The sequence below is a fragment of the Trichomycterus rosablanca genome, chromosome 1, assembly GCF_030014385.1.
Source record: "Trichomycterus rosablanca isolate fTriRos1 chromosome 1, fTriRos1.hap1, whole genome shotgun sequence".
Taxonomy (NCBI): domain Eukaryota; kingdom Metazoa; phylum Chordata; class Actinopteri; order Siluriformes; family Trichomycteridae; genus Trichomycterus; species Trichomycterus rosablanca.
Window position 1 is genome coordinate 31,959,246 of NC_085988.1, and position 27,356 is coordinate 31,986,601.

General features: G+C 39.0%; 1 protein-coding gene across 1 annotated transcript in view; it reads left to right on the forward strand.

The window, feature by feature from the left end:
• ldlrad3 (low density lipoprotein receptor class A domain containing 3) overlaps window positions 1–27,356 on the forward strand; it is a 175,904-nt gene that overhangs the window by 65,720 nt on the left and 82,828 nt on the right. Inside the window, exon 2 of the mRNA XM_063001680.1 lies at window positions 8,025–8,171. Within this exon, the coding sequence (XP_062857750.1) occupies window positions 8,025–8,171 (147 nt within the window). The remainder of the gene's footprint in view (window positions 1–8,024; window positions 8,172–27,356) is intronic.

Genomic DNA, 27,356 nt, shown 5'->3' on the forward strand with positions numbered 1-27,356 from the left:
TGGCTGAAGACTCTTCTTAACCTTCTTCTTAACCACAGCTGTTCTCTTGGTTAAGTTAGGTCTGTTAAATATATTACATTTTGTGTCCTATTATGTGTATTATTATGTGTATCACCAATACAAATTCCTCATATGTGTAATATACCTGGCAAAATAAAATGATACTGATTATTTGTGTTTAGCATAGTTGTGTTTTTTTTGTTTACTAAGAATTTGTAAATGGTTCTGTTGGACAGAGTTTGTATTAGTAGCCGTACACTGTTTCAGTCCGTACTTAACGGTTATGTATCAGACAGGAATAAATGGAATGGGTGCATCCCTAATAACTACTGTCTAATGGAGCTGCTTTGATGTATAAAGTCACATTAAGCTACATTATCTGTAATGGGTTTATAATGGGATGCTCAACACAAAACTCAGTGATTTATGCAATATGTTATTATTTTAAAAGTAAACAGTAGTTATATTGAATGAAGCATGAAGGAAATTAAACAATTTCAACCAGAAATAAATGCACAACCATGTGCATGTGCTAACATGCGTATATTTCATATACAGACAGTGTAAATCAACCACAAGTGTTAAAACAGTAACATAAACGTAACGACGCGTTACCTGTTGTTCTGACTTATATTTGCTCTATCTGCAAAAAAAAAAAAAAAAAAAAAAAAAAAAAACATTATGGGGAAGCATACTGGATGGTGTACACCGCTGTGGTCAAGTTAGTCTTGTACTTGGTGATCGCCTGACGTTTATTTTTCTTTTTTTATAGTATTTCTTGTTCTCGGCCAATAAACATCCAATAATTAATAAAATTGCACGAACTGAGTAAATAAGGCCGCCCACGTGGCACAGCGGGATATTCCGCTGACGCACCAGCACCGAGCTTTTGAACTCCTGGGTTCAAAATTGGCCATCGTATCTGCAGGGTGGGGACCAGACTATATGTGGGTGGGTGGGTCTTCATACGCTGTGTAAGGACCCTGATTGGCAGAAGAGACGCCCGTGCAGGAAGCACGGACGAGAAGACGAGGGCTGTACACGTGTAAAGAAGGCATGGGCAGCAGCGTGCTCTCTTTGGATGCAAATCTGGAGTCTGTCAGCAGCGGAAGACAAATTGAATGTGGGAGGGAAAATGGGGAGAAAAAAGTAAATAAGGAGCAAACAACAATCAAATATATTTCAAAAAGTTATTTGGTTCATTTTTAGTTAAAGCTATTTCTTAAATGCGATGTTCATCTGCAATAATAAACTAATGGAGAAGAGCGCTGATTAAAATGCATGAAATGTTGTAATAGTTACACCGTGATATGTACGATTAGTTAAGCCTGTATTACAGAGTCCTACACAGTAAAAACTTTGGGATTTGAAGTGAAAAACAAATGACCAAAGGTACAAGGACCCTTAATGTTCCCTGTGTTCAAATCATGCATATGAGTACCTGCAGTGATTCATTTCACATAGCAGCACCCACAACAGTGGCTGCAAAGAAAGCAGCTCTCTCAACAGTCACATCTCAGGTAAAGTTCAGCCATGTGAGACCATCAAAAGTGCTGACGGAGATGCCCACTCTGGCCTCCTTTCATCATGTCTGGATAAGAGAGGAAAAGAGATGAGATTGGATAAAATAAACCTTGTTTATGTGTGGGTGGGTTTGCTGATGTAGGATATTAGTGTGTCCTTAATGCTTGCTTTCCGGTTCCTCCAGTGTAATGGCATGGCTTTCCAGTCTACCAGTAGAAGTAGCGCACCCACACACCCATCGCTATGCACTCAGAGGAAAACTGAGAACAGAAGTGCATCCTCTGTCACCGTGATTGTGTGCCGTGTCGTACCGAAAGTGATGAGAGGGTTTTAAAGCTGTGCTGACAGAAGGAGAGAGAGGGTTTGATGTGAAAGTGAGTACAGAAGAAATCTCTACCTAAAGGCAGGATTACTGTAAAACACTCGAGAGGAAGACTTTCTTTACTGCTCTCTCACTGTCACATTGTTCTTTTTCATAGTTTAACCTCCTACTGTAGTGTGTGTGTGTGTGTATTTTCTAACAGTGCTCTATAGACATATGGTCAGCAGACTTTTTCAAAGTGTTTTTTGTTCGTCATGTGTTTTTGTGCTGGAGCTGAGGCAGCTTGTACCTCTGCTCCCCACATGAAAGCCTAGTCAGAAGTGTTATGACAGAAAAGCTTACACAGTCATCAGAATTAAGTCTTGAGCTGCAAATTAAACTTGTCTTTGTATACTAAGGTACAGTCAGCAACCACAGACATTCTAGAACCTCCTAAAATAAACTACACTGTAGGGCCAAAAGTATATTCAATATTCAAGGGCAGTCGTAGCCTAGCAGTTAAGATACTGGACTAGTAAGCAGTAGGTTGCTGGTTCAAACCTCACCACTGCCAGGTTGCCACTGTTGGGCCCTTGAGCAAGCCCCTAAGCCTTCAGTTACTTAGACCAGGGGTGGGCAAACATTTCCGCTCAAGAGCCACACTGGGTTTTAAAAAATGGACAGACGGGCCATATAATTTTGTCTCTTCATATTTAGTAATCTTTTGTTTATATTGTGTGTACATTTATTTTGTAAAACTGAACCGTATTTCTGCACTGAAGGTGTGCTAAAGAACAAAAACAACTCCCCAAGAAACAAAATAATGGAATAAAATTTTTACCATAAAGTAGAATAACTATATCACAAATCACAACTCCTCATGTCTCATTTCACAATCCAGTCAAAAGCCATGTTTTGAACAAAAGCCCTTTCATCTTCGTTTGCCATATTTCCACACACCTTGAACACACTGTAAACACAGTCATGTGTGCTAATGACTTCTCAAAGTCACAAGTTCCTCATTAGTGTTAGTGTTAAGTCCCCTCAGGCAGTGACAGACTAAACTGTAGTCAGACTACAAAAGCCAGGTTGCCACTGTTGGGCCCTTGAGCAAGCCCCTAAGCCTTCAGTTACTTAGACCAGGGGTGGGCAAACATTTCCGCTCAAGAGCCACACTGGGTTTTAAAAAATTGACAGACGGGCCAGGTGGGTGCGGGAGTGGGGGTTTTGGAACTAATATAAATTCACATTTAAACCTTTATTTGCATGATTATAGGATGCATTTTTGAATATAAATGAAATGCCAGACTCATCCCATTATATGCACGTTTACACAAGCGTGAATGTGATTTTTTAATGTATTTTTTATTATTTTTATCTTTGTTTCTACTTGCTTAACAAAACTACGCAGCACTTTCAACATAAGTTAATGGTTTATGTGTGACGTTTTAAACCAGTCAAGCAATTAGATCACGCTGGCGCGATAGGCGACTCCAGAGGGGTAGTAGGGTTCAGTGCGATGGCAAATGTGATGAATGAATATCTGTGTGTAGACCAGATAGACTCGGCTTTAGCAAAGATCGGTAGTGTTTGGTGTGCGGCATCTAGTGGAATCAATTGAAACTCAGGGTATTGCAAGAAAAAGGTGACATTAATGCGGTTTTAGGACAATTTTGTAAAAACTCAGCGGGCCGGATTAAACAGCCTAATGGCCCGTATGTGGCCCACTGGCCGTAGTTTGCCCACCACTGGCTTAGACTATAAGTTGCTTTGGATTAAAGCGTCTGTTAAATGCCGTAAATGTAATTGTTTTTAGCCTCAACACTCTCCCTCACACAGATACTCAGTACTGCAATGAAACTAATGTAGCTATAACACGGTAGTGTTAGTTGTATCAGATGCAGTAGTGTTACTGGGATTTTAAAACATCTAATTGTTAATACAGGGAGAAAAATAGTGCTCCAACCAGTAATATAAAGCCACTGTATTCTGTGATTAGAAAATACGTCTAGAGCAGGGGTGTGCAATTAAATTTTGCAAGGGGCCACATGAGAAACTTGGACTGTTATAGAGGGCCAGACTAATAGGCTGATCTTAATTCTGCTCAAAGTTAATTTTCTCTCTGTATAAAGGCTGTATAAAATATAAAAATGTGTAAAAAGTTTCTATGTAAACAGAAATGCTGCAACTATTTAGGTTTCTATACAGGTCTGGTGTTACTAAAAGGTGAACCCCAAAACTGATCTAACATCAGACTTATTACCTTAAAATTATAGCTATCTTCATTTCATTTCTCTGCTTTATCCTTGTCAGGGTCATGACAGGTCCGGTTCCAGTGGCCATCACCTGCTCTCAGACAAAGCCAATCATGCCTGCGTAGACACCTCTCCGACCGATAGCACAGCTGAAATTCTAACTTGAACCTCAGCAGTGGTGGGCTGACGATAGACAACTGCGCCACACAAACACTATGTCTGTCTTTTAATTTGTAAACTCATTTACATTCAATTCAAAGTCCCAAAATGCAGTTTTTGGCAAAAACAGGGCCTGTGTGTACACATATGGCCTTTTGACATTGCATGGCACTCTGTGTTTGTTTCCATTGCCAAGGTACCTGTACTGTATCCAAGTATCCACACTGAATTTGAGTTGGTTGGAAGGCTGCCTTGCCTGTCTGAGTCAACCTGGCCTCTGTAAACATAAGGGACACTGGCTGTAGTTGGGTTTTGCAGTAGAATTATAAATAGAGGTCTTAATAGCTAAGCGAGGGGGGGTGGGAGTCCTGACTTGAAGCCAGTAAAAATATTTGGTTCCTATATGGAGCGGTTTATTTAATTCTTAGTGTGAATGCATGTCTGTTTGCAATAGCACTTTCAGGTCACAAAACTGCTGTATAAAAAGTCTGCTCTGGCTGAAATATAATAGTTGGGAAATTGCGATAGCCATGCATAAAAGAACTGCTGCTTCCTAACTATCCCTGGCTCTTTGTACGTTTTATTACCCAGGGCTTAAGAGGAGCTTGCATCTGGATAGAATGTGGGGATTAAGTGAGAGTCTAAATGAAGAACCGGTTCATGCTGTGTCTGTTGTAGTAGATTGGGATTTAATTGATTCTGTACTGTGGTCAGACTGTGAAGAAGAATTCATTGATTATTAACACACAATGGGCATGGAAAACGACTATCAGCTGTAACAGCTGCACCTGCATGCATGATGTTCCAATCCCATTTATTCATTTTAAATTGGATTTGTAAATCAAAGCCTTGAGTATCTTTCCACACTATTAATTATCACATACTGACTGTCTTATAATAAAGCAATCAAGTCGTTTCTTTGTACATGGCTTATGCATGTTTATATCAATGATCTGCGTCGTGTATTCTATTGGAAATTACGTCAAACCCAATTTAACACCCTTTAGCTATTTAAACTGGTATTAGCCACTATTGGCGTCATAGGTGCAGCACAGTAACATGCATCCTCTGCATCGGGGTTTGATTTTTGCTTCTCGTTAGTGTCTGTAAGTAGTTCTTCTTGGACTTTTTCTGGGTCTTCAGACTCCAGTTTCCTCACACGTCCCAAAACATACGAAATGTGTACTAATACACTGATCAGCCATAACATCAAAACCACCTTCTTGTTTCTACATTCACTGTCCATTTTATACAGAAGCACTTTGTAGATCTACAATTACTGACTGTAGTCCATCTATCAGTGAGGTGATACCAGCACAACACACACTAACACACCACCACCATGTCAGTGTCACTGCAGTGCTGAGAATGACCCACCACCCAAATAATACCTGCTCTGTAGTGGTCCTGGAAGAGTTCTGACCATTGAAGAACAGCATGAAAGGGGGCTAACAAAGCATGTAGAGAAACAGATGGACTACAGTCAGTAATTGTAGCACTACAAAGTGCTTCTATATGGTAAGTGGAGCTGATAACATGGACAGTGAGTGTAGAAACAAGGAGGTGGTTTTAATGTTATGGCTGATCAGTGTACATGTACTAAACTGCCAGTATTTTTGGCTGTGTATAAGGGGGTGGATTGGCGTCTGGTCCGAGGTGTGTTATTGCATTGCGCCCAGTAATTTTGGAGAAACTCAACCCACCGCAACCCTGACCAAGATGGTAAAACATGTAAATGAAATGAAAAATGTAATATTATTTATTAAAATATATTAAGATACATATAATTTTGTCTCTTCATATTTGGTAATCTTTTGTTTATATTGTGTGTACATTTATTTTGTAAAACTGAACCGTATTTCTGCACTGAAGGTGTGCTAAAGAACAAAAACAACTCCCCAGGAAACAAAATAATGGAATAAAATGTTTGCCATAAAGTAGAATAACTATATCACAAATCACAACTCCTCATGTCTCATTTCACAATCCAGTCAAAAGCCATGTTTTGAACACAAGCCCTTTCATCTTCGTTTGCCATATTTCCACACACCTTGAACACACTGTAAACACAGTCATGTGTGCTAATGACTTCTCAAAGTCACAAGTTCCTCATTAGTGTTAAGTCCCCTCAGGCAGTGACAGACTAAACTGTAGTCAGACTACAAAAGCCTCTCATTCTCTCCCAGGGGAAATAAATGTGCTTCTAGTTAGCTTGTTTTACTGTCTTACCCTGTTAGCCCAAATTAACTACACACTATATGACCAAAAGTGGGACATCACATTTTACTGCCAGGTGTACTGTGTATGACTATGTATGTGACAAATAAACTTTGATTTTAGTTGATTTGGAAAGGGCCCTACATAAGACCAGATGATGTTTTAAAGGTGGACCATTCTCAGCAATGCAATATTGACATGGTAGTTTGTGTGTGATCTTCTGGTATGGGTGTAGTAGGTGCAGCAGTGTTGTTGGGTTGGCTGTATGGTAGGTGTAGCTTATCTTATAATTAATAAACCTACATACTTGATAAAATGCTTGTTGGGTGTTACAGTGTTTTTTGTATTACAGTGCTAAAACATGACACTTCTTTACCAGAGGAAAAGACTGGACTTCTGTAGGGTTGGTTAAATATTCATAAAGTCTAGACTTTTTGATGAAGGTAAAAGTTATGTTACTTATTATTGACCCAGCACTGTGCAAAGGCACAAACCTGTTTTGAGAGGCTACACAAAAGAATACCTGTGGTCTGTGCACAGGAGATGCTCCACAATCTGGCAGATTTAGAGCGCTTTTGCATGGAAGAGTGGACAAAGACTGCTCAGTCAAGATGTGCCATGCTGAAAAAGCCTACCCAAAAAGACTGATTAAAAGATGCTTAAACAAAGGTTTATATTTTTGTACAAATTATAGTTGGAAACAAATCTGACATGATTTTATCTTGGTCTGATGTTTTAACATAATTAAAAAACCTTGCATTGTAACAGGGGTGTGTAGACTTTTAACATCCACTCCATGTATGGGGCGCTCAGGTGGCCCAATGATCTAGTTTGTTAGCCCACCACTGCTGCGATTTGAACTCTACTGGCTGGCTGGGCGTCTACACAGACATGATTGACTATGTTTAGGGGTTGCAGGGGTGGCTAAAGCACTGCGATCCCTGACCAGGATAATGCAATTGATAAAACTGAAATGCAAAGTCTATTAAAGCAATAAGCCACGAGAGACCGTGCGTTACTGCGATTTTATCACGGGGAAGGATGTTTTGGTACGACGCGAAGTGGAGTGCCTAAAACGTCTTTCCCCGTGATAAAATCATAGCAGTAACGCACGGTCTCGAGTGGATTATTGCTTTTATAAAACGGCGGTCAACATAAAATATTATAAAATACAACAATGTTCAATTTATAAACTTACAAAAAGCATTCTTCTGCGAAATCAGGTAGTCCGTTAACAGTGTTGCTAGGCAACATGAGGGCGAACATAACATTCGCAATAAACATTCCTCCACAAACACTTTTACACTATTTCTTGGACGAAATGATTAGGATTAGTGTTTATATTAATCTGGACATTTCCATGTATAGTACATGACTTAAAATAGTGTTCAACCAAGTTTGTACTTTTTCTTTTCAGTGGTGTATTAATATGGAATGATGTGAGGTGGTCATAGGTGTGCGTATATCGGGGATTTTACAACGGCTTCGAACGCGGCTCAGCAAATCAGATTTTAGGACCGGAACTATCCGTTTTATAAACATAATTTTACTGTTGTTGTTGTTTTCAGAGAGCCAGCTTCTGCCTGGAAATAACTTCACCACTGAGTGTAACATCCCAGCAAACTTCATGTGTGGCGATGGAGTGTGTATCTCCGCAAGCTGGCAGTGTGACGGCGTTCCTGACTGCAGTGACAAGAGTGACGAGAAGGCTTGTCGTAAGTCAAATGTTTTTTTTTTTTCATTCATGCGAAAGCCTGGAGCTGAAATATGTTTGTGTCGTAGCAAGATGAGAACATGCCTGAATGGAAGACTGGTTGCTTTGATCTTTCTTCCACAGCTTTTTTCTTTTCTCTACATGTCACGCTCTCTGCAAATAAACGAAAATGTTAATAAAGAACCACTTTGTATTTTAAATGTAGCCTCCTTTGGAAAGCCCCATGTTTATCTGTATCTGTGATTCAGTTCGGGTTTTCCAGTCGTTCAGTATTTTTTCCGACAGTATATTTAATTAAGCAGCATGTTGACGGTGTGATGTTAAAGAGGAACCAAGTGGGTCTGAGCCAAACCGCCAACCCCAGACACTGAGACTAGGAAATGCCTCTGGGGCGCCGGGAGTTCTGCTGTTGCCTGCACCCACCTCCTTCTCTGATTTTTTTTCTTTCTTCCTCACTGTCAGTAGGACCCTGAGGAGTTTGTGGGTCTGTGGTGCTATCACACCACGCTATGTGGCAATTTGCCACTCCAGTGTTCTGACAAAATGTGGAACACAGTGTACTGCAAGTCCCATTGGCACAGAGAAACACTTTTCTAAGTAAACTGCTTTCTGTTTACACCCTTGCTTTTTGCATGTTTTGCTTATTTGGCACAAAGAGAAAGAATAGCCCAGTTTCAGTCCTGAACATAATACCTTTTACGTTATTAATGTTTGATTATATACAAAAGTGTGGACCACCAAGCTTTCACCAAACTAGTTGTTAGGTGTAAGATTAAGCATAGGCACCTTAGCATTTCAACAGAGGCAGTTTTTTTTTTTTTTAATGGAGCACATTCTTATATACTTATACTTACATTCTTATATTATAAAGTATTTAGTATACAAGTCTGAGACCACTAGTGAACATGCTTTATTTAGCATATTTCTCAGTAATACATCTGAGTTTGTCTGGGGAAAGGGGGGTTTGGTCAAGGTGATTGGTGCGATTGATTGGTGTTCTGTCCAGGGTGTGTTGCTGCACTGCACCCAGTGTGAATCTTTGAAAAAATACATACATTGCAGCTTGTATATAGTAATTAACACAATCTGGGATGATTTTGAGCAGGTGGATTTGCTTGTTAGAAACTTATTAGGTTAAAACAGTTGCACCCATTGATTACCCATTATAAAAATGGCCATATACTAAGAAATTCTTAAATGTAAGTGATTTTTGTAAAAATTCAACTGTTCATTTAAATGTTATGCAGTTAACATGATTTTTAATTTAGATACATTGTTTTAAATTTGAGAAACAATTAAAGTATAAGCATTTTCACTAGTATTCTTAAAGTTTTAATATGCACTGGAGACAGAAATACATGATCTCAGTTACAAATACAAACCTCTATAACCAGAAAAACTGGAACATTTTGTAAATTGCAAAAAAAAAAAAAAAAAAACCAAGACCCTATGGTTTGTTAATGCCTCTACTGCTGCAGACCTGAACAAGAAGGGTCATAACTAACACATGTCCCCTTTAGACACGTGTGCAGTAGCTTACAGCTTCATTTCACCTACATAGGATGGGTTCATATGGAGATCAGTATGGCGCATGGAGAGTCACACATCGTCCCTGTGCAGGCACCATTGTTCAGCCAGCAGAGGTCATAATTGCAGCATTACTTTAGTTATAAGTAATCCCTGTCTGTATTCTCACCCACAGATGAGCCAGTTGTTTTCCGTACAGGCGTTTAGCCTGACAGTAGCAGAGCTAAGAATCAAGCTCATGTCTGCATTGGTGGACTAGCATGTTTTACCACTGCGCCATCCAAGCGCCTCTTAAACCTTATGTAACTAACAATTTTTATTAACCAACTTAATTGTTTTTTGTATATATAAACACATTTTGAACTGTACTGCTGGCAGGCCATTTAAGTGCACTCACAAAGCTTGTGTTTCAACAAAGCCACAGTGTTCCAGTGCATGTACAATTAGGCCTGACAGTGTATTGCTAAAATAACCATGGACTTCCCAAGAAATAAGACCTGGAACAGTTTTTATTACTTCAGTTCCTCATTAGTGATTATGGTTGACTAAAGTTGGTGACCTTTCTTTGCCCATATAGGTGTGGGTATTTTACCTGCACCAGTTAAAAAGGACAGGTAACAGTGGTCTCTTATCATGGTAAAAAAGATCTGAAAGGTTTTTTGTAATCCAAGAACTACCATAGAACTTTCAGAACCATAGAAAAATCATCTGCCATGAATTAAAAGTACTGACACTTCGGCATGTTTTTGGTTGACTAGCTTGATTGTCACAGTCTTTCATGAGTGGTACTTGTGGCAGTTGGGATTTTCATCTTGACATGTGTTTTGTGTCAAGAGTTTGTCAAAAGGGGGCTGGGTACTGAGGATAAACAACACTGGTGTAGTCCTTTAAACCCATCAGTGTGACTTAACCCTTTAATGGTCTAACCAAGAAAATAATGTTAAAAATGATTTATTTGCATTTCTTAGTTTCTTGGGACTATATCAACAACAAACAATTAGTATTTTTTACTAGTGCACACAGTATTTTTTTAACGAGCCTCTACCAAACAGTTGAGATTATCACAAAGTGATGTAACTTTCATGGATGATTTTTCAGCTGCTAGCTTTAAGTTGACATATAGGTTAGAAAGGCTGTTTTCTTAAAAACATTCAACCAAGAAGTAGACACAGACAGACAGACAGAATTAAAGTCCCAGTAGCATTATACAGCAATGAAGCTACACACTATATAAAATTAACCTGCATTTTACATATATTGCATAACTACAGTGCAGTTATTAATGATGAGGAAGGATTGAGTAAAAATTGCCCAAAACAAGATTATGTACCCAAGTATTTAGACCCAAAGTAAGCTCAATTAAATGGTTGAGCAGAACATTCTCTGGAGCTTTTACTTCAGCATTTTCATTCGGTCATCAAGCCTCAGATTAGTGTAAAAAAATTCCTCCTCCCACCGAGAGAAAGCAGGATGTTTTTTTGTTCTCTGCTCGTTGTGTTCTAACATCCTCAGAGACTTTAGTTATTATTGCATCTGCACTGCTGCCACCCATAAATAGAATATTAGATGCTTAATATCCGGAATGAATGCCTCTCTAAATCCTCTTAAAGTCATCTCCGGAGGGAGAATTTTAAAGCAGCATGGAACAGGAATCCGTTATTGCTTTCTAATTATTAATGCTGCTTATGTGGGCAAATAATCAAATGCAAAATCCTCTGAGTAATTACTGACTTTTCACTGTTTTTATGTACAATTCTACTTTTTTGACAGTAATTGGACTTTGCTAATCTTGAATTAAATTTGCATGAGCTTGATTCTGTCAGTCAGAAGACTGATGATGAGAGATGCAGAGATGGTCTAATAATGAAATGGCATACTAAAATATGGATGGGATTTAATAGAATGCTTCTCATGGTGGTCACACTACATTAAGTCAAAAACTCATCCTTTGAAAAAAAAACAATCAACTGCTTTTAACTGTTAGAAATCTGCCTATTATGTTCCTAAACTGTGTTTACAAGGTATTCTTGTCATCTTGTTTTACCCACATTAATGAAAGATTAAAACTGCAAATTACATGCTATTTTAAACAGTAATAATACTAATGATCATATAGTAATTTGTCATGTATTCATTACATGATGATGTGAATTGGAACACAAGCATAGATGCATGTCATTTCTCAGCTTTATACATCTATGTATACTAAATATGAAGAAGAATATCAGCATCCTTTTCTAATTAGTAAATAATAATACCCAGAAATAAAAAATAGAGCTTTAATAGGTAGTTCAGTACCTTTAGTCTCAGATTGAGGTTCAGTGCTTAGTTTAGGATGAGAGCAGGAAGGCACGGTGGCTCGGTGGGTATAGCAAGGTCCTGAGTTCGATTCCCAGGTGGAGTGGTCTGGGTCTGTTCTGTGTGGAGTTTGCATGTTCTCCCCGTGTCTGCATGGGTTTCCTTCGGGAGCTCCGGTTTCCTCCCACAGTCCAAAGACATGCTAGTGAGGTGAACTGATGAATCTTGTGTATCAAGTAACTACTATTTCTGTCATGAATGTAACCAAGGTGTAAAACATGATGTTAAAATTCTAGTAAATAAATAAAAATAAATAGGATGAGCGGATAGTATTTCTTTGTATACTTCACTGCTAAATAACTGAGATTCCGTCTCTGATTTGCATGTGTCAAAACTTTAAATTCAAAATACTTTTTTGGCAGTGCACTTTTATACACTGATCAGCCATAACATTAAAACCACCTCCTTGTTTCTACACTCACTGTCCATTTTATCAGCTCCACTTACCATATACAGTGCTGGCCAAAAGTATTGGCACCCCTGCAATTCTGTCAGATAATACTCAATTTCTTCCAGAAAATGATTGCAATCACAAATGCTTTGGTATTAATATCTTCATTTATTTTGCTTGCAATGAAAAAACACAAAAGAGAATGAAAAAAAAGTCAAATCAATTATCATTTTACACAAAACTCCAAAAATGGGCCGGACAAAAGTATTGGCACCCTCAGCCTAATACTTGGTAGCACAACCTTTAGACAAAATAACTGCGAACAACCGCTTCCGGTAACCATCAATGAGTGTCTTACAATGCCCTGCTGGAATTTTAGACCATTCTTCTTTGGCAAACTGCTCCAGGTCCCTGAGATTTGAAGGGTGCCTTCTCCAAACTGCCATTTTGAGATCTCTCCACAGGTGTTCTATGGGATTCAGGTCTGGACTCATTGCTGGCCACTTTAGAAGTCTCCAGTGCTTTCTCTCAAACCATTTTCTAGTGCTTTTTGAAGTGTGTTTTGGGTCATTGTCCTGCTGGAAGACCCATGACCTCTGAGGGAGACCCAGCTTTCTCACACTGGGCCCTACATTATGCTGCAAAATTTGTTGGTAGTCTTCAGACTTCATAATGCCATGCACACGGTCAAGCAGTCCAGTGCCAAAGGCAGCAAAGCAACCCCAAAACATCATGGAACCTCCGCCATGTTTGACTGTAGGGACCGTGTTCTTTTCTTTGAAGGCCTCTTTGAAAAACGTTTTTGGCTTTCTCAGGTAAGTTTTGGCAAACTCCAGCCTGGCTTTTTTATGTCTCTGGGTCAGAAGTGGGGTCTTCCTGGGTATCCTACCATAGAGTCCCTTTTCATTCAGACGCCGACGGATAGTACGGGTTGACACTGTTGTACCCTCGGACTGCAGGGCAGCTTGAACTTGTTTGGATGTTAGTCGAGGTTCTTTATCCACCATCCGCACAATCTTTCGTTGAAATCTCTCGTCAATTTTTCTTTTCCGTCCACATCTAGGGAGGTTAGCCACAGTGCCATGGGCTTTAAACTTCTTGATGACACTGCGCACGGTAGACACAGGAACATTCAGGTCTTTGGAGATGGACTTGTAGCCTTGAGATTGCCCATGCTTCCTCACAATTTTGCTTCTCAAGTCCTCAGACAGTTCTTTGGTCTTCTTTCTTTTCTCCATGCTCAATGTGGTACACACAAGGACACAGGACAGAGGTTGAGTCAACTTTAATCCATTTTAACTGGCTGCAAGTGTGATTTAGTTATTGCCACCACCTGTTATGTGCCACAGGTAAGTAACAGGTGCTGTTAATTACACAAATTAGAGAAGCATCACATGATTTTTCAAAGGGTGCCAATACTTTTGTCCACCCCCTTTTTTATGTTTGGTGTGGAATTATATACAATTTGGCTTTTTGACAATTCTTTTTGTGGTTTTCCATTGAAGACAAATTAAATGAACATTTTAATATCAAAGCATTTGTAATTGCAATCATTTTCTGGAAGAAATTGAGTATTATCTGACAGAATTGCAGGGGTGCCAATACTTTTGGCCAGCACTGTAGAAGCACTTTGTAGTTCTACAATTACTGACTGTAGTCCATCTTTTTCTCTGCATGCTTTGTAAGCCCCCTTTCACCCTGTTCTTCAATGGTCAGGACCCCCACAAGACCACCACAGAGCAGGTATTATTTAGGTGGTGGGTCATTCTCAGCACTGCAGTGACACTGACATGGTGGTGGTGTGTTAGTGTGTGTTGTGGTGGTATGAGTGGATCAGACACAGCAGTGCTGCTGGAGTTTTTAAACACCTCACTGTCACTGCTGGACTGAGAATAGTCCACCAACCAAAAATATATCCAGCCAACAGCGCCCTGTGGGCAGCGTCCTGTGACCCCTGATGAAGGTCTAGAAGATGACCAACTCAAACAGCAGCAATAGATAAGCGATCGTTTCTGACTTTACATCTACAAGGTGGACCAACTAGGTAGGAGTGTCTAATAGAGTGGACAGTGAGTGGACACGGTATTGAAAAACTCCAGCAGCACTGCTGTGTCTGATCCACTCATACCAGCACAACACACACTAACACACCATCACCATGTCAGTGTCACTGCAGTGCTGAGAGTGATCCACCACCTACATAACACCTGCTCTGTGATGGTCCTGTGGGGGTCCTGATCATTGAAGAACAGCATGAAAGGGGGTTAAAAAAAGTATGTAGAGAAACAGATGGACTACAGTCAGTAAATGTAGAACTACAAAGTGCTTCTATATGGTAAGTGGAGCTGATAAAATGGACAGTGAGTGTAGAAACAAGGTGATTTTAATGTTATGGCTGATCGGTGTATTTGTGTATGTTGTTGTGTTGCTTTGTTGCTGCTTGCTTAGTTAGAATCTGTGTTTGTGCAGCTACTTTCCAGCTCCAGATGTTTAATTAAGCTAAACTGGAGCTGTGCGTGAATGTGAGTGTAAAGCTACATTAAGTTTAAGCACATTGCAACAAAAAACCTGTTTAACAGATTGTGTGCAGATCTGTTGCTTACAAATAATTCTATTTGTGTACAGAAATCCTTCCCAAATTTTAGAGTGTAATGACCTGAGATTTTAAATTTTCCTCACAATGGATGTAATGGTTATGCCACTGAAGATCAGAAACAGGAATCAGTTTATGTTTAGCCTTACGTCCAGCATTTGTTATCTGCTTAATATCATTAGGCTCCTCATTAAGCAAGTCATTTTCCTAGATGAGAAAATTGGCCTAAGATTTTATTGTGACTTCCCCGCAATATACCTGTTAATTTGTCATCTGTAAATCAAATATAGGATTAAGATTTATACTGTATAAAGACAGACTATAAAGACATTTAGCAGCTGCTTAACATCATCAGCCGTCTTTTTATGGGAGTTATTGTAGGTAATCAGAGAAAACTTGGGTCAGTTATGAACTAGTGATTATTGTGATCATTTTTTACATGTCCTTTGGGGGCTGAGAAAGTCTTCGTTAGTCACAAGCTGATAAAGTTCATTTTTTAGATTTTTTCAGATCCACTATGTTGCTTTTTATGCTATGAATACAGACTATTTTCACAAACACATTAACTATCTTAAAGCACACCATCGTCACCATTTCTTCACTTTACATAACTAGCAGAGAGTTGGAAATATAGCATTTCCGCCCCCAATTTTCCTCCCAATCTAGTCATATCCTATTACCCTATTGCATTACGCTTCCGCTCTACTGATGCTGACTTCCACTTTTGACCGAGAAGAGCCGTGACTAACACACGCTCCCTCCGACACGTGTGCAGTAGCCGCCTGCATCTTTTCACCTGCACGAGACGAGTTCATATGTGGATCAGCTTTGTGTACGAAGAGACACATCCTGATCCTCATCATCCCACGTTTCTGTGCAGGTGCCATCAATAAGCCAGCAGAGGTAGTAATTGTATCAGTTATAAAGAATCCCCTCCGGCACCCTGCCCTTGAACAACAGCCAATCATTGTTCATGTAGGCGACCAGCCTGCCAGTAGCAGAGCTGAGTTTCAAACCGACGAGTTCGAAATGTCAGCTATGGTGTGCTAGCTTGTGTTTTACCGCTGCGCTACCCGAGAGCCTAGTTTTAATTTTTATTTGCTTACTGTACAAATAAAAGGATATATTTTATTTGATCAGTATCATTTTAACCAAACACACAGCAGATGCATTGTAGCGTTAGTACTCACAGGTAATGTTACACTGTACTGACACATTTTGTTATCTACAATGTTCTTCTGGTACAGTAGATTTGTACAGTTTGCAGCTATATCACAACTTAATGTCTTATGCAGACGTACAGTTGCAAGACAAGAGTAAGAAAACTCTGTCAGGATTAGTTGATGAATCGTGTGAGTGTCACAATTTTAGATGAACATTAAACTAATAACACTCAATCTGTTGTGGTGTTCGTGTCTTTTATTGAGCACAGTGCTGGGAGGAATAGTAACCTTTAGATCCCCCTTAAGCAGCAATCATCTTCACAAAATGTTTCCCGAGGAAGAAAACTGTTGCTCTTTTTAGCTGTGTTTCAGTTCATAAATATTTCTGGGATGCCTTGTGTGCACAGCTCGTGCCACAGCATCTTAATAGGGTTTACATTTACATTATTTAATATAAATTTTTATCCACAGTGACTTGCAGATGTGACAAAATACAGTGCAAACAATTGAGGGTTAAAGGCCTATTTCAATGGCACAGCAAAGGCAGCTTGGTAGTAGTGGGGTTCAAAGCATCAACCTTCTGATTACTAGGCCTGTACTCTAACCACTGAGCTACCACTGCCCTCGGTTAAGGTCAAGACTGATTCGTGTGTTGACTTTGGGTCATTGTCTTGTTGCATCACAGAACATCTCTACAGCTGGAGGTCATGGACTGCTCCACTTGCATTCTACTATAAAATGTTTTGATACTCTTTTGCTTTCATTGTTTCCTCAATGATAGCAAAGGAGCCCCAAATCATGATGCTCGCTTCACCATGCTTCACATTTGAGATTCAGGTAGTCTCTGCAAACTCTGCACCACAACTTTTTTGGGATTTGTTTGATGCTCATTTATTTGAAGTAAAATAGCTGTTGCCTGCCACTTTGTTAAGTTTACATTATATCGTGTTGTATCTTATATTGCTACTTCTCAAAAGCATATAGAGATATTAGTTTTTAGTCATATCGCCCAGCCCTAGTTCACACTAACCAGTCCATCTTGAGAAGAACAGGTTTGACGCTAATTGGGTTTCGTGTGCCTTTATTTAATTTTGCCAAGCACATTTGAAACCCACACTCACGATATCATCTCCTTAACTGAAACTTTTTTTTTTTTTTGCCAAAAACCTCTTGGAGAACCCATTAATTCCAAATAGTTCACTTTTTCTTGCAACTGTAGAGCAGAGGTTGTACCTCTTAATAAAGATAAAGTAAAGGTAAAGTTAGGATATGTTAAAAAACTAATAATATGTGCAGTGATTTTATATGTGATAAGATTTTGTGCTTCCCAAAAACATGCTGATGAAAGCTGCTGTCTGGACAGTCAGCAGTTTTCTTGCTTTGGGTTGAAATTCTCTTTTAATTTCATATTTGAGATGCTCTCTCTCTCCAAGCTTGACAAGCAACCCAAAACAAAAGTGTTCTTTTTTATTATTTTTATTGATTTATTTTTTGTGACTGAATGGCTGCAAGAAATTAATGGAAATGTGTGGAAAGCATATGCAACCACAGATCTTTTCTGGACAGGTGTAGCATACCTCAGACTGATGATAAAAAAGTAAAAGACAAAAAAGGAATTTAAATGTAATTTATTCTTATCAGCCAAGAAACTAAATCTGGACGTTTTAACAAGACAACACCCCCAAACAAAAAGCCAAAACAAAAAAATAATGGTGATTGTATGACCTAGCCAATGAAAATGTACCAAGAGGACCAGACTAGAACTATACCACACTATGCCGTAACTGCGGACACTAGCTTTGCAAAAAAGTATTAATGTCATTTAATTTGTAAACCCTGAATTTTCTTTTTCTTTCAGTTTTGTTTGTAAACATATACACCGATCAGCCATAACATTAAAACCACCTCCTTGTTTCTACACTCACTGTCCATTTTATCAGCTCCACTTACCATATAGAAGCACTTTGTAGTTCTACAATTACTGACAGTAGTCCATCTGTTTCTCTGCATGCTTTTTTAGCCTGCTTTCATGCTGTTCTTCAATGGTCAGGACCCCCACAGGACCACCACAGAGCAGGTATTATTTGGGTGGTGGATCATGCTCAGCACTGCAGTGACACTGACATGGTGGTGGTGTGTTAGTGTGTGTTGTGCTGGTATGAGTGGATCAGACACAGCAATGCAGGAGTTTTTAAATACGGTGTCCACTCACTGTCCACTCTATTTGACACTCCTATCTAGTTGGTCCACCTTGTAGATGTAAAGTCAGAGATGATCGCTCATCTATTGCTGCTGTTTGAGTTGGTCATCTTCTAGACCTTCATCAGTGGTCACAGGACGCTGCCTACGGGGTGCTGTTGGCTGGATATATTTTTGATTGGTGGACTATTCTCAGTCCGACAGTGAGGTGTTTAAAAACTCCAGCAGAATCGTTGTGTCTTATCCACTCATACCAGCACAACACACACTAACACACCACCACCATGTCAGTGTCACTGCAGTGCTGAGCATGATCCACCACCCAAATAATACCTGCTCTGTGGTGGTCCTGTGGGGGTCCTGACCATTGAAGAACAGGATGAAAGCAGGCTAAAAAAGCATGCAGAGAAACAGATGGACTACTGTCAGTAATTGTAGAACTACAAAGTGCTTCTATATGGTAAGTGGAGCTGATAAAATAGACAGTGTGTGTAGAAACAAGGAGGTGGTTTTAATGTTATGGCTGATCAGTGTAAATGCCAAAAGTAAAAATGCATCATGTGTGTACATTTGAAGTCGGAAGTAGATAGATATGTGCACTGGAAGTATGATTTTAAAAAGTGCTTTATCACTAAAGAGCAAAGATTTTGCCTTCAAAAGCATTGCCAGCGGTGGTCTGATTTCCAACAAGTCTCTTTCTTCATTTGTAAATGCTCTATACATAAACATACCACACAATAGGCACTTAATCACGAAGGGCAGCTGCCTATTCACAGCAGTAGATATTAATCTGTATCCCAAAACGATGTGTCTCCCTGAGAGAGAACTCTTTGCAGAGACCGTAAAATTTCTAATAAAAAGAAAAAGAATGACTATGAAGAAAATAAATCCCTAATGAGAATGAGGTCACGTCTGTCTGTTTATCTGCTCTCTGATTAACAAGCAGACACACTTTCTCTGATACAAAAGCTTTTTGTGCTGTACTCTGTCTTTAGTAAAGGTGTATCTGCAGCTCTTTTTGTACTGAAGCCATTGATCCCCTTTTTAATAGGCAGCTCAAATTCTTTTGGGGCTTGTTAATAATCATTGCTACTGGGTCACCGGCTTTTCTCTCTGTCTCTACATGCACAGCCTGCATATAAAGGGACAGAGACAAATGGAAAAGCCATTTTCACATATTAGGATATTTATACAAAGCTAAGAAGAAAGGTCAAAGCCAAAGTCCATTGTGCCTCATTATGAGAAAATGCTTTGCAAATATCTCCAATGAGAGTAAATAGGACTGCAGACACCTTGAGTTTGTCCAATTACTCCAGATCACTGTGTTTTTCCCAGCTACTCAGGTTTTTATTTGCATCTTTAATATTTAGGTTTATACACACAGTCGTGCCATTTTTAGCCACCTGCATGGATTATGAAGGATGGTTTTGGTGTACTATTCTGCTGCTACTGTTTTTATGACTCATCTCACCTTGAAGCTGATAAGTGACACATTGAGCAACCAAGCCGGTTGTTTGGAGACTAGGTAGAGGTTAAATAACATCCCCATTCAGTTTATTAGCACAAATCCCATTTTCAAAAAAGACATTTTGTAAAATGCTGATCAACGCGATTGTATTTTGTAAATATAAACACATTTCAAATTTGATGCCTGCAATACACTCCAAAAAGTTGGGATAAAGGCGTGTTTACCCTAGTGATCCATCACCTTTTTTATTAATGACACTTTTTAATGGTTTGGTAACTGAGGACACTAACTGTTACAGTTTTGCAAGTGGAATCTTGCTCATTCTTGCTTGATGCAAAACCCCAGCTGCTTAAATATAACAGATGAATATGTACTCTTATTTTACCCGTCTCAACTATTTATTTATGCAATTTCTCTCATTTTTCTCCCGATTTAGCATAGTTAATTTATATTTCCTGCTCATGCCTCTTCCGACTGTGTGCAGTCCTTAGCGGACCCTTTTTTTTTCACCCATGCACTCTGCACAGGCGTCTCTATCTGCTAATCAGGGTCCATGCACCCCACCCACATAGTCCGGTCATCCCGCCCCAGCAGACATGGTAGCCAATTAGAGACTGCTGCAGGCACTGCCAATTATGCCTGCTAGATGGCGTCTAGCCGACCGGTGGCAACCGAGGATTCATCGCGCTCTCAGCGGTGGTGTTCTAGCAGAATATCCTGCTGCGCCACCTGGGCACCTCAGTCTTAACTTTTTGAATGTTATATTTAAATAACACTATTAATCTGATCAGTGAAAATATTGTTTATCTGTTCCTCCTTCTTTTGTTCATTATATGTTTAAGAAAATTAACAAATCACAGATTTTGTTTTTTTACAGAATTTTGCTAAATGTCCCAACTTTCCTAAAACTAGGGTTTGTAGATCTAATGCATAAATGGCAATCATTATTCAGTTATTCATATAAACATTTTGCCACTAATACGCCTACTGTTTTTAAGAAGATAAAATTTTGAGTAATATTAGCCCATATATTTTATGTGGTGTTTTTATTTGTATACCTATTTACTTTACCAAGTTTTTCCCCTAATTTTAATTTAAAGTTATTTAAAGTAAGTAATCAAAATAAATACATTTTCTGTCTAATAAACTATTTTTCACACAATAACTGGAATAATTGTGAAACCTGTGTATAGTCCACTGTTATCAGCCAGTCAGTATATTAATCTGTTGCTATTATAGACACCATAAAAATCAACCAATCCAAACCAGTGAACAGTCACTGTATCTGTGAGCAGAAGTTACCTTTAAGATTTAATAAGGTGGCATCAGCTAAATGGTACATGGTTTATCTGTACCATAGCAGTCTGGAAATATGGATATGGCATGATCAGTGAATAATATCCAGGCAACTCATCTTGTTTTTTTTTTTTATATATTATGTTATTTTATATTATTATGCTTGTGTAGAATCAGTATTAAATATGGGTCTCAATACTGGGTCTGTATTTCCTTAATTGCTTTCTTCCATCCAATATCATAGTGAAACCATGATTAGAATAATGGTTACAAGCCCATGCTTTTTCACGAAAGAAAGAATACAAGCAGAGAAACATATTGATCAGGTGGTTTACACCAGATGCCACATTGGACACACACGTTTAACACCCTCATATCTTGTAAGGGGGGAAGCTACCTCACTCTGCGATATATGCCAAATATGAATGTACCCATTGTGTAAACGCGGCATTAAACATCTAAATAAATAAATAAATAAGCCTATGCATTTTGCAGAATTATTCTTGCCATGCACATAACAGAAACATTATAGACATACTGGATCTCTGCTCCTGCTGGAGTGTTGACTTCTCTACATTATACATAGAATATCAAGTTTCAAGGTCCATTAAGGGACATTTTCTGCCCTGCCATGCCATGCCTCTGTTTATTATTGAATTTGTGTCTGTTATTTTCTGCTGACTGCTTTCAGCCAACACCACCCTCCTGTTAAAACAAAGAATAGAGTGCATGATTGTGTACACTGTTAGAATTTCTTGTTTTAAAAAAGTTTGGTCAGATTTAATGACATCACTGTTAATTCTAAATTTCTCTGTCAGTGTTCTCTGTTCTTTGGTCTAAATTTATTTATTTAGCGATGTATTCGGTTGTTTGGTGTACTGGGTGAGGGATTAAAGCATGCACACAGAGATGGCTGACTCCACTATAAGGGTCATGCAGGGTTGAAGAACCACCAGAGGATTGAAGAAAAGATGTGTTTAAGTGTGAGCAGAGAAAGATTTCGGGGCTTTATTTAACTTGGTCAGGGATTAACTCCAGCACCCCTGAAGCTCAAAGCTGGACATGCAGTGCTGAAAAACTTACCGCTTCAGGCTTACACTGTCTTTCATCAGCATTTTCAATGTCATACATACCTTCTTCTAATAGATTTATTAGGCTGAGTGGATGAATAATATACCAGAGCGTGTATGTTCATCATTTTAATATGTTACAATTATTTATTTCCATCATGAGCACACTAAACGTTGATGATGCAATATTAATATCACACTAAAACTGCTGCACTGGTGAACCTTTAGCTAACAAGACTTTGACATTTCATTAGCATGTGAAGTCCTACTTATGGAAATTCACATATCATTTGTAACACATTATGTTATTAACACTGTTCAGCCAAATATATGTCGGCAACCCATTGATGATTGATTTTGTTGTCTCAGCCAACTTATTGTTAATAGGATAAAATAAATGAAATCTATTTTATAAAATAAATGATATGCTTCCAACTTATTGGCAACAGTTTGGGGAGGGCTTTCATGACTGTGCCCCTGAGATGTAAACTCCATAGGTAGGTAGGTAGATAGGTACTTTATTGATCCCGAAGGAAATTAAAGAGTCTAGTTCAGTGGTCTGCACAGAGCCCTTAGTTCAGCCCCAATGAACACCTATGGGATGCACTTAATTAATGTTGATTGCAATGTTTTGCAATGTTTTTTCCAATTTAGTGTAGCCAAAATTCAAGTCAAGTCAAATTTATTTATATAGCTCTTTTTACCATTAACATTGTCTCAAAGCAACTCACAAAATCCAGGACCAACAGACCAAAAACCACTGTTGAGCAAGCCGAGGGCGACAGTGGCAAGGAAAAACTTAAAAAATACAGGAAGAAACCTTGAGAGGAACCAGACTCAGCAGGGACCCCCATCCTCCTTGGGTGGCCTGGAGGATAATTTGAATAAATAGGATTTACACAAATCATACACACACAGAATTAAATTTAACTAAAAGTTATAACTAGCAAAAAATAATAATCTAAGAATTGGAGTTCTTCGTTATTCAGTCCAGTCTGTGATAAAATCTGTAGCCAATTCGTCTTTCTCTGCTGGAGATGCGATTGCTATCAAGGAGGGTATATTTTGCTTGGCTCATGCTCCCTCAGATGTGTGTGCAGTCCACTGACCCATTTTTAATTTTTTTTTTTTTATGTATCCATTCTTCGGTAGATTCGCGTGTAAGGTTAATTTCTTGCACGGAGAGTCATGCACTCTCTACGTTTCTGTACAGGTGGGCTACTAACCAGACCCCTCCCCCTTTCCTTGCTGGTCTATTCCAAACCAGCAGATTTTAGTGCCCAATTTTGTCTGCTGCAGGCACTGCTAATTGTGTCCGATAGGGGGCATCCAGCCAACCGGTAGCAGAGCTGAGATTCAAACTTAGAGAGTTCAGAATCCCAGCGCTGGTCTGCTAGCAGAATACCTCGCTGTGCAACTTGGGTGTCCTTTTAAATGTTCTTTTAAGGAAATTGGCACAATTTCCCCACACTCCAAGGTCTTGAGTACGGGAGTTTTTGCCACAAAGGAAAGGCCACCTCTATATTAATGCCCATGGTTTTGTTATGTTTTCTCTAATATGTGGCCATTTAATTTTACACAAACAGGTGGCGAAAATTAAAGAAAAACTTAAAAATATATAAATTCCCACTTACATGTTTTTTGAATACTTTTTGACAGCAGGGTTACAACAGTGGACAAGCTGGTCTCGGTGGCCTTATTACTACAGAAGTACATGACCACTTTTTTGGCTGCAGGTTGGAAGTCCATGCTTTTATACATTACTCTTTTTTTTTCTTTTTAGTCGCTTATCATTCTGGTCCCTATAACTGATTTGGCATGGTTTTTTATACCAGGTGCCCTTCCTTACACAGTCCTCTTTATTTTTTCCAAGCTTGGGACCAGCACTGAGAGCGCACTGACAAATTCACCTCCCAATGGGTAAGCTGTTCAGTCATCCCCTCCACTCAGACATAGCCAACTATGTCTGTGTAGATGCCCACCCGCTTGATACTACTGCTGAGATTCGAACCCCAGATCTAAGCAGTAGTGGGCATGATTTACTGCTGTGCCACCTGAGCTCCCTGATTCTATAGATCACACTGACTGGTCATTGTTTCTTGAAGGGAGATATTTAAATGTGATGTTGGTCATTGCACTGACACTGTGCATCCCTGCAAATGAAACAATCAAAAACCAAATTAGAAACTAATTGAATTGATATTATTTTCTTGTTTATGTGGGTTGAGCTACAGTAAATGTGCATGTTTCTATTTCTGAGCTTAAATAGTACCCATGATACATTGATAAACAGGCTCAGTTTTGTAGTACTCACAACATTTCTACTAAAAACAGTGGAGCTTAAAGGTAAATGCAGCTCAATAATGAAGAGCACACAGCTTAATCAATAAAGCTTTAAACTTTGGCTTTCTCATCTTCAGATCTATATAAAATGCTTAAATACAGCTGATTCTGTCTCTTTTAATGGAACAAATGAAGTTGCAGCACATTCAGCAGCCTGTTATATTTGTAATTCTGAGCGCACTAATGGTGGAACACAAAAGGCAACACTTGTCTCATTTTGTACTGAATACATATTGCTATTAACCTGTCCAATCTGATCGGGTGGCTGTGCTATGGGCCAGACAGGCATCTACACAGTCATGATTAACCATGTCTGAGGAGTGGGGGAGGTTGAAGTTCTGAGATGGATTGTTCATGGTATTCCTGCTCTGTGCCCAGTGTTTCTCAGTGGAACTGAGTCCAAGCGCTTGATGAAAATAAAATTCACAAATGAAATTAAACTAATAGTCCAGAAAAGAAGGATGTCTTTCTATCAAGTCACAATGTGAACACCTAAATGGCTTTAATACGATATGTGTAATGAGGACTGTAGATGTTTATATCTCTTATAGTTCTCTTAGATCTCTCATAGTTTGATTTTTTTTTATTTATGAAACGGTGTGACCTCGAAATGAGTCTGCTGGGACAGTCCTTCCTAAATAGATTGGCAACTGTGTTGTTAAGTGTTCTACAAATTATTTTTTTTACAGTATCACTGATGACCTATCACTTGGCATGGTATCAACACCAGCTGGTACATGGTACCACTAAACCTCCACCAAAACTTCTGTTTTTAAAGAATTGTCCACACCCTCTGATGATCAGCTATTTAAGTGAATTTGATATTATTAATTGCTGTATATACATTATGGGTCTTGGTGAGTGATGTTCAGGCTTTAAGGCTTTAAGTTTGCAGTCATGTTTGTGTATTTCTCAAGCAAATATGGGTGGAATCATCTGTAGTGAATGTAACTGTGCTACTTAATAATGATTTAATAATTTATTTATTTATTAGGATGTTAACGTCATGTTTTACACATTTTGGTTAGATTCATTACAGGACAGGTAGATAATGGTTACACAAGATTTATCAGTTCAAGTCTTTAATGTCAAACAGTCAGTTCACCTCACTTGCATGTCTTTGGACTGTGGGAGGAAACCAGAGCTCCCGGAGGAAACCCCCTGCTGACACAGAACATGCAAACTCCACACAGAAAGGACCACTCCACCTGGAAATCAAACTCAGGACGTTCTTGCTGTGAGGCGAGTGCTACCCACTGAGCCTACTTTGAATGTCTGCGCATGTGTGTGTAGGAGCACCACTCACTTGTGTACCTTATATGCACCTGTAGGTTCGATCCCCAGGTGGGGCGGTCCGGGTCCTTTCTGTGTGGAGTTTACATGCCCTCCCCGTGTCTGCGTGGGTTTCCTCCGGGAGCTCTGGTTTCCTCCCACAGTCCAAAGACGTGCAAGTGAGGTGAATTGGAAATGCAAATTGTCTATGACTGTGTTTGACATTGAACTTGTGAACTGATGAATCTTGTGTAACGAGTAACTACCGTTTCTGTCATGAATGTAACCAAAGTGTGTAAAACATGACCTTAAAATTAGTAATGGTGCCAGTGCTGTTTCAACAACTTTTTATAACCAGCTTTGTGGTTTGGGATTTAGCCCAAACCTGTCTTTTTAGACATAAAATCATAAACATAAAAACTCTTTCTCTTTCTGTGTTCTCACTAGCTGTGTTTTAAATGGCTTACTGCATTTTCAATTAAACACTAACAGTTTTACAGCATAATTAAATAACATACACAATGAAAAAAGTAATACATAAACATATATCCCCCATAAATTCCTGTTCTATCTTGCTACACTCCCTTCTACACAGATGAGCCAAAACATTTTCACCATCTTCTAAAAAACAAAACAGAGTGACCTGTTTATACAACTGATGGGCTGATTGTAGTTACTCATAGTACATGTTAAATGCAGCAGTGAAGACCTGAGTCTCTTATACAAGGATCAAATCATCATGGCCAGACAGCTGGGGTGGACAAACAACAAACCATTGGAATGGTGTTAGACAGCCAAGACTCATTGATGACAGGGACAACTAAGTTTATCATGTTAGGTACACTCCAGCAGAAGGGCTACTGTGGTATGGTGAGGTCACAGGCTGGTCAGAGTGCTATTCTTACCCTGTTCATCAACAAAAAGACATAAAATATGAAAGTGTTGAAAGAAGGTTGCCTGGTCTGATACATTCTCCACCCCCAGCAATCCCCCTCACAACTCAAAAGGACCTACTGGTAACATGCTGGTATTAGATATCAAAGGTCTTGTAGAGTCCATGCCTTAATGGCTCAGACGGCGTATTAGGCAGCTAGTCATAATGTTTTGGTTCATCAATGTATAAATGGATGAACCCAGAAAACGCACAGCCACAGTCTGTAAATTAACCACTTTAATTTAGAGTTTAAATAATGATGCACATTTCTAAATAAACACACATTCTTTTTGCATTTTTTTATTGAATAAAGTTTGAGAGTGCAGCAAGTAATCATTATTGTAGTCATAGTGATGTCCTTGTGGGTAGCATTAGCATAAAATTATGGCACAGGCTTTAATTTTAATACCTTAGAGGTGGCTTATAGACACAACACAGTGGGGAGGGATTTGGAATTTATATGTGTACATTAATATGTATCTGTGCCATTGTTGCACTCTCAAACTCTCACACTCACTTGCTGCACTCGCTTACTTTATTCAATGTAAAAAAAATGCAAAAAGCATGTCTGT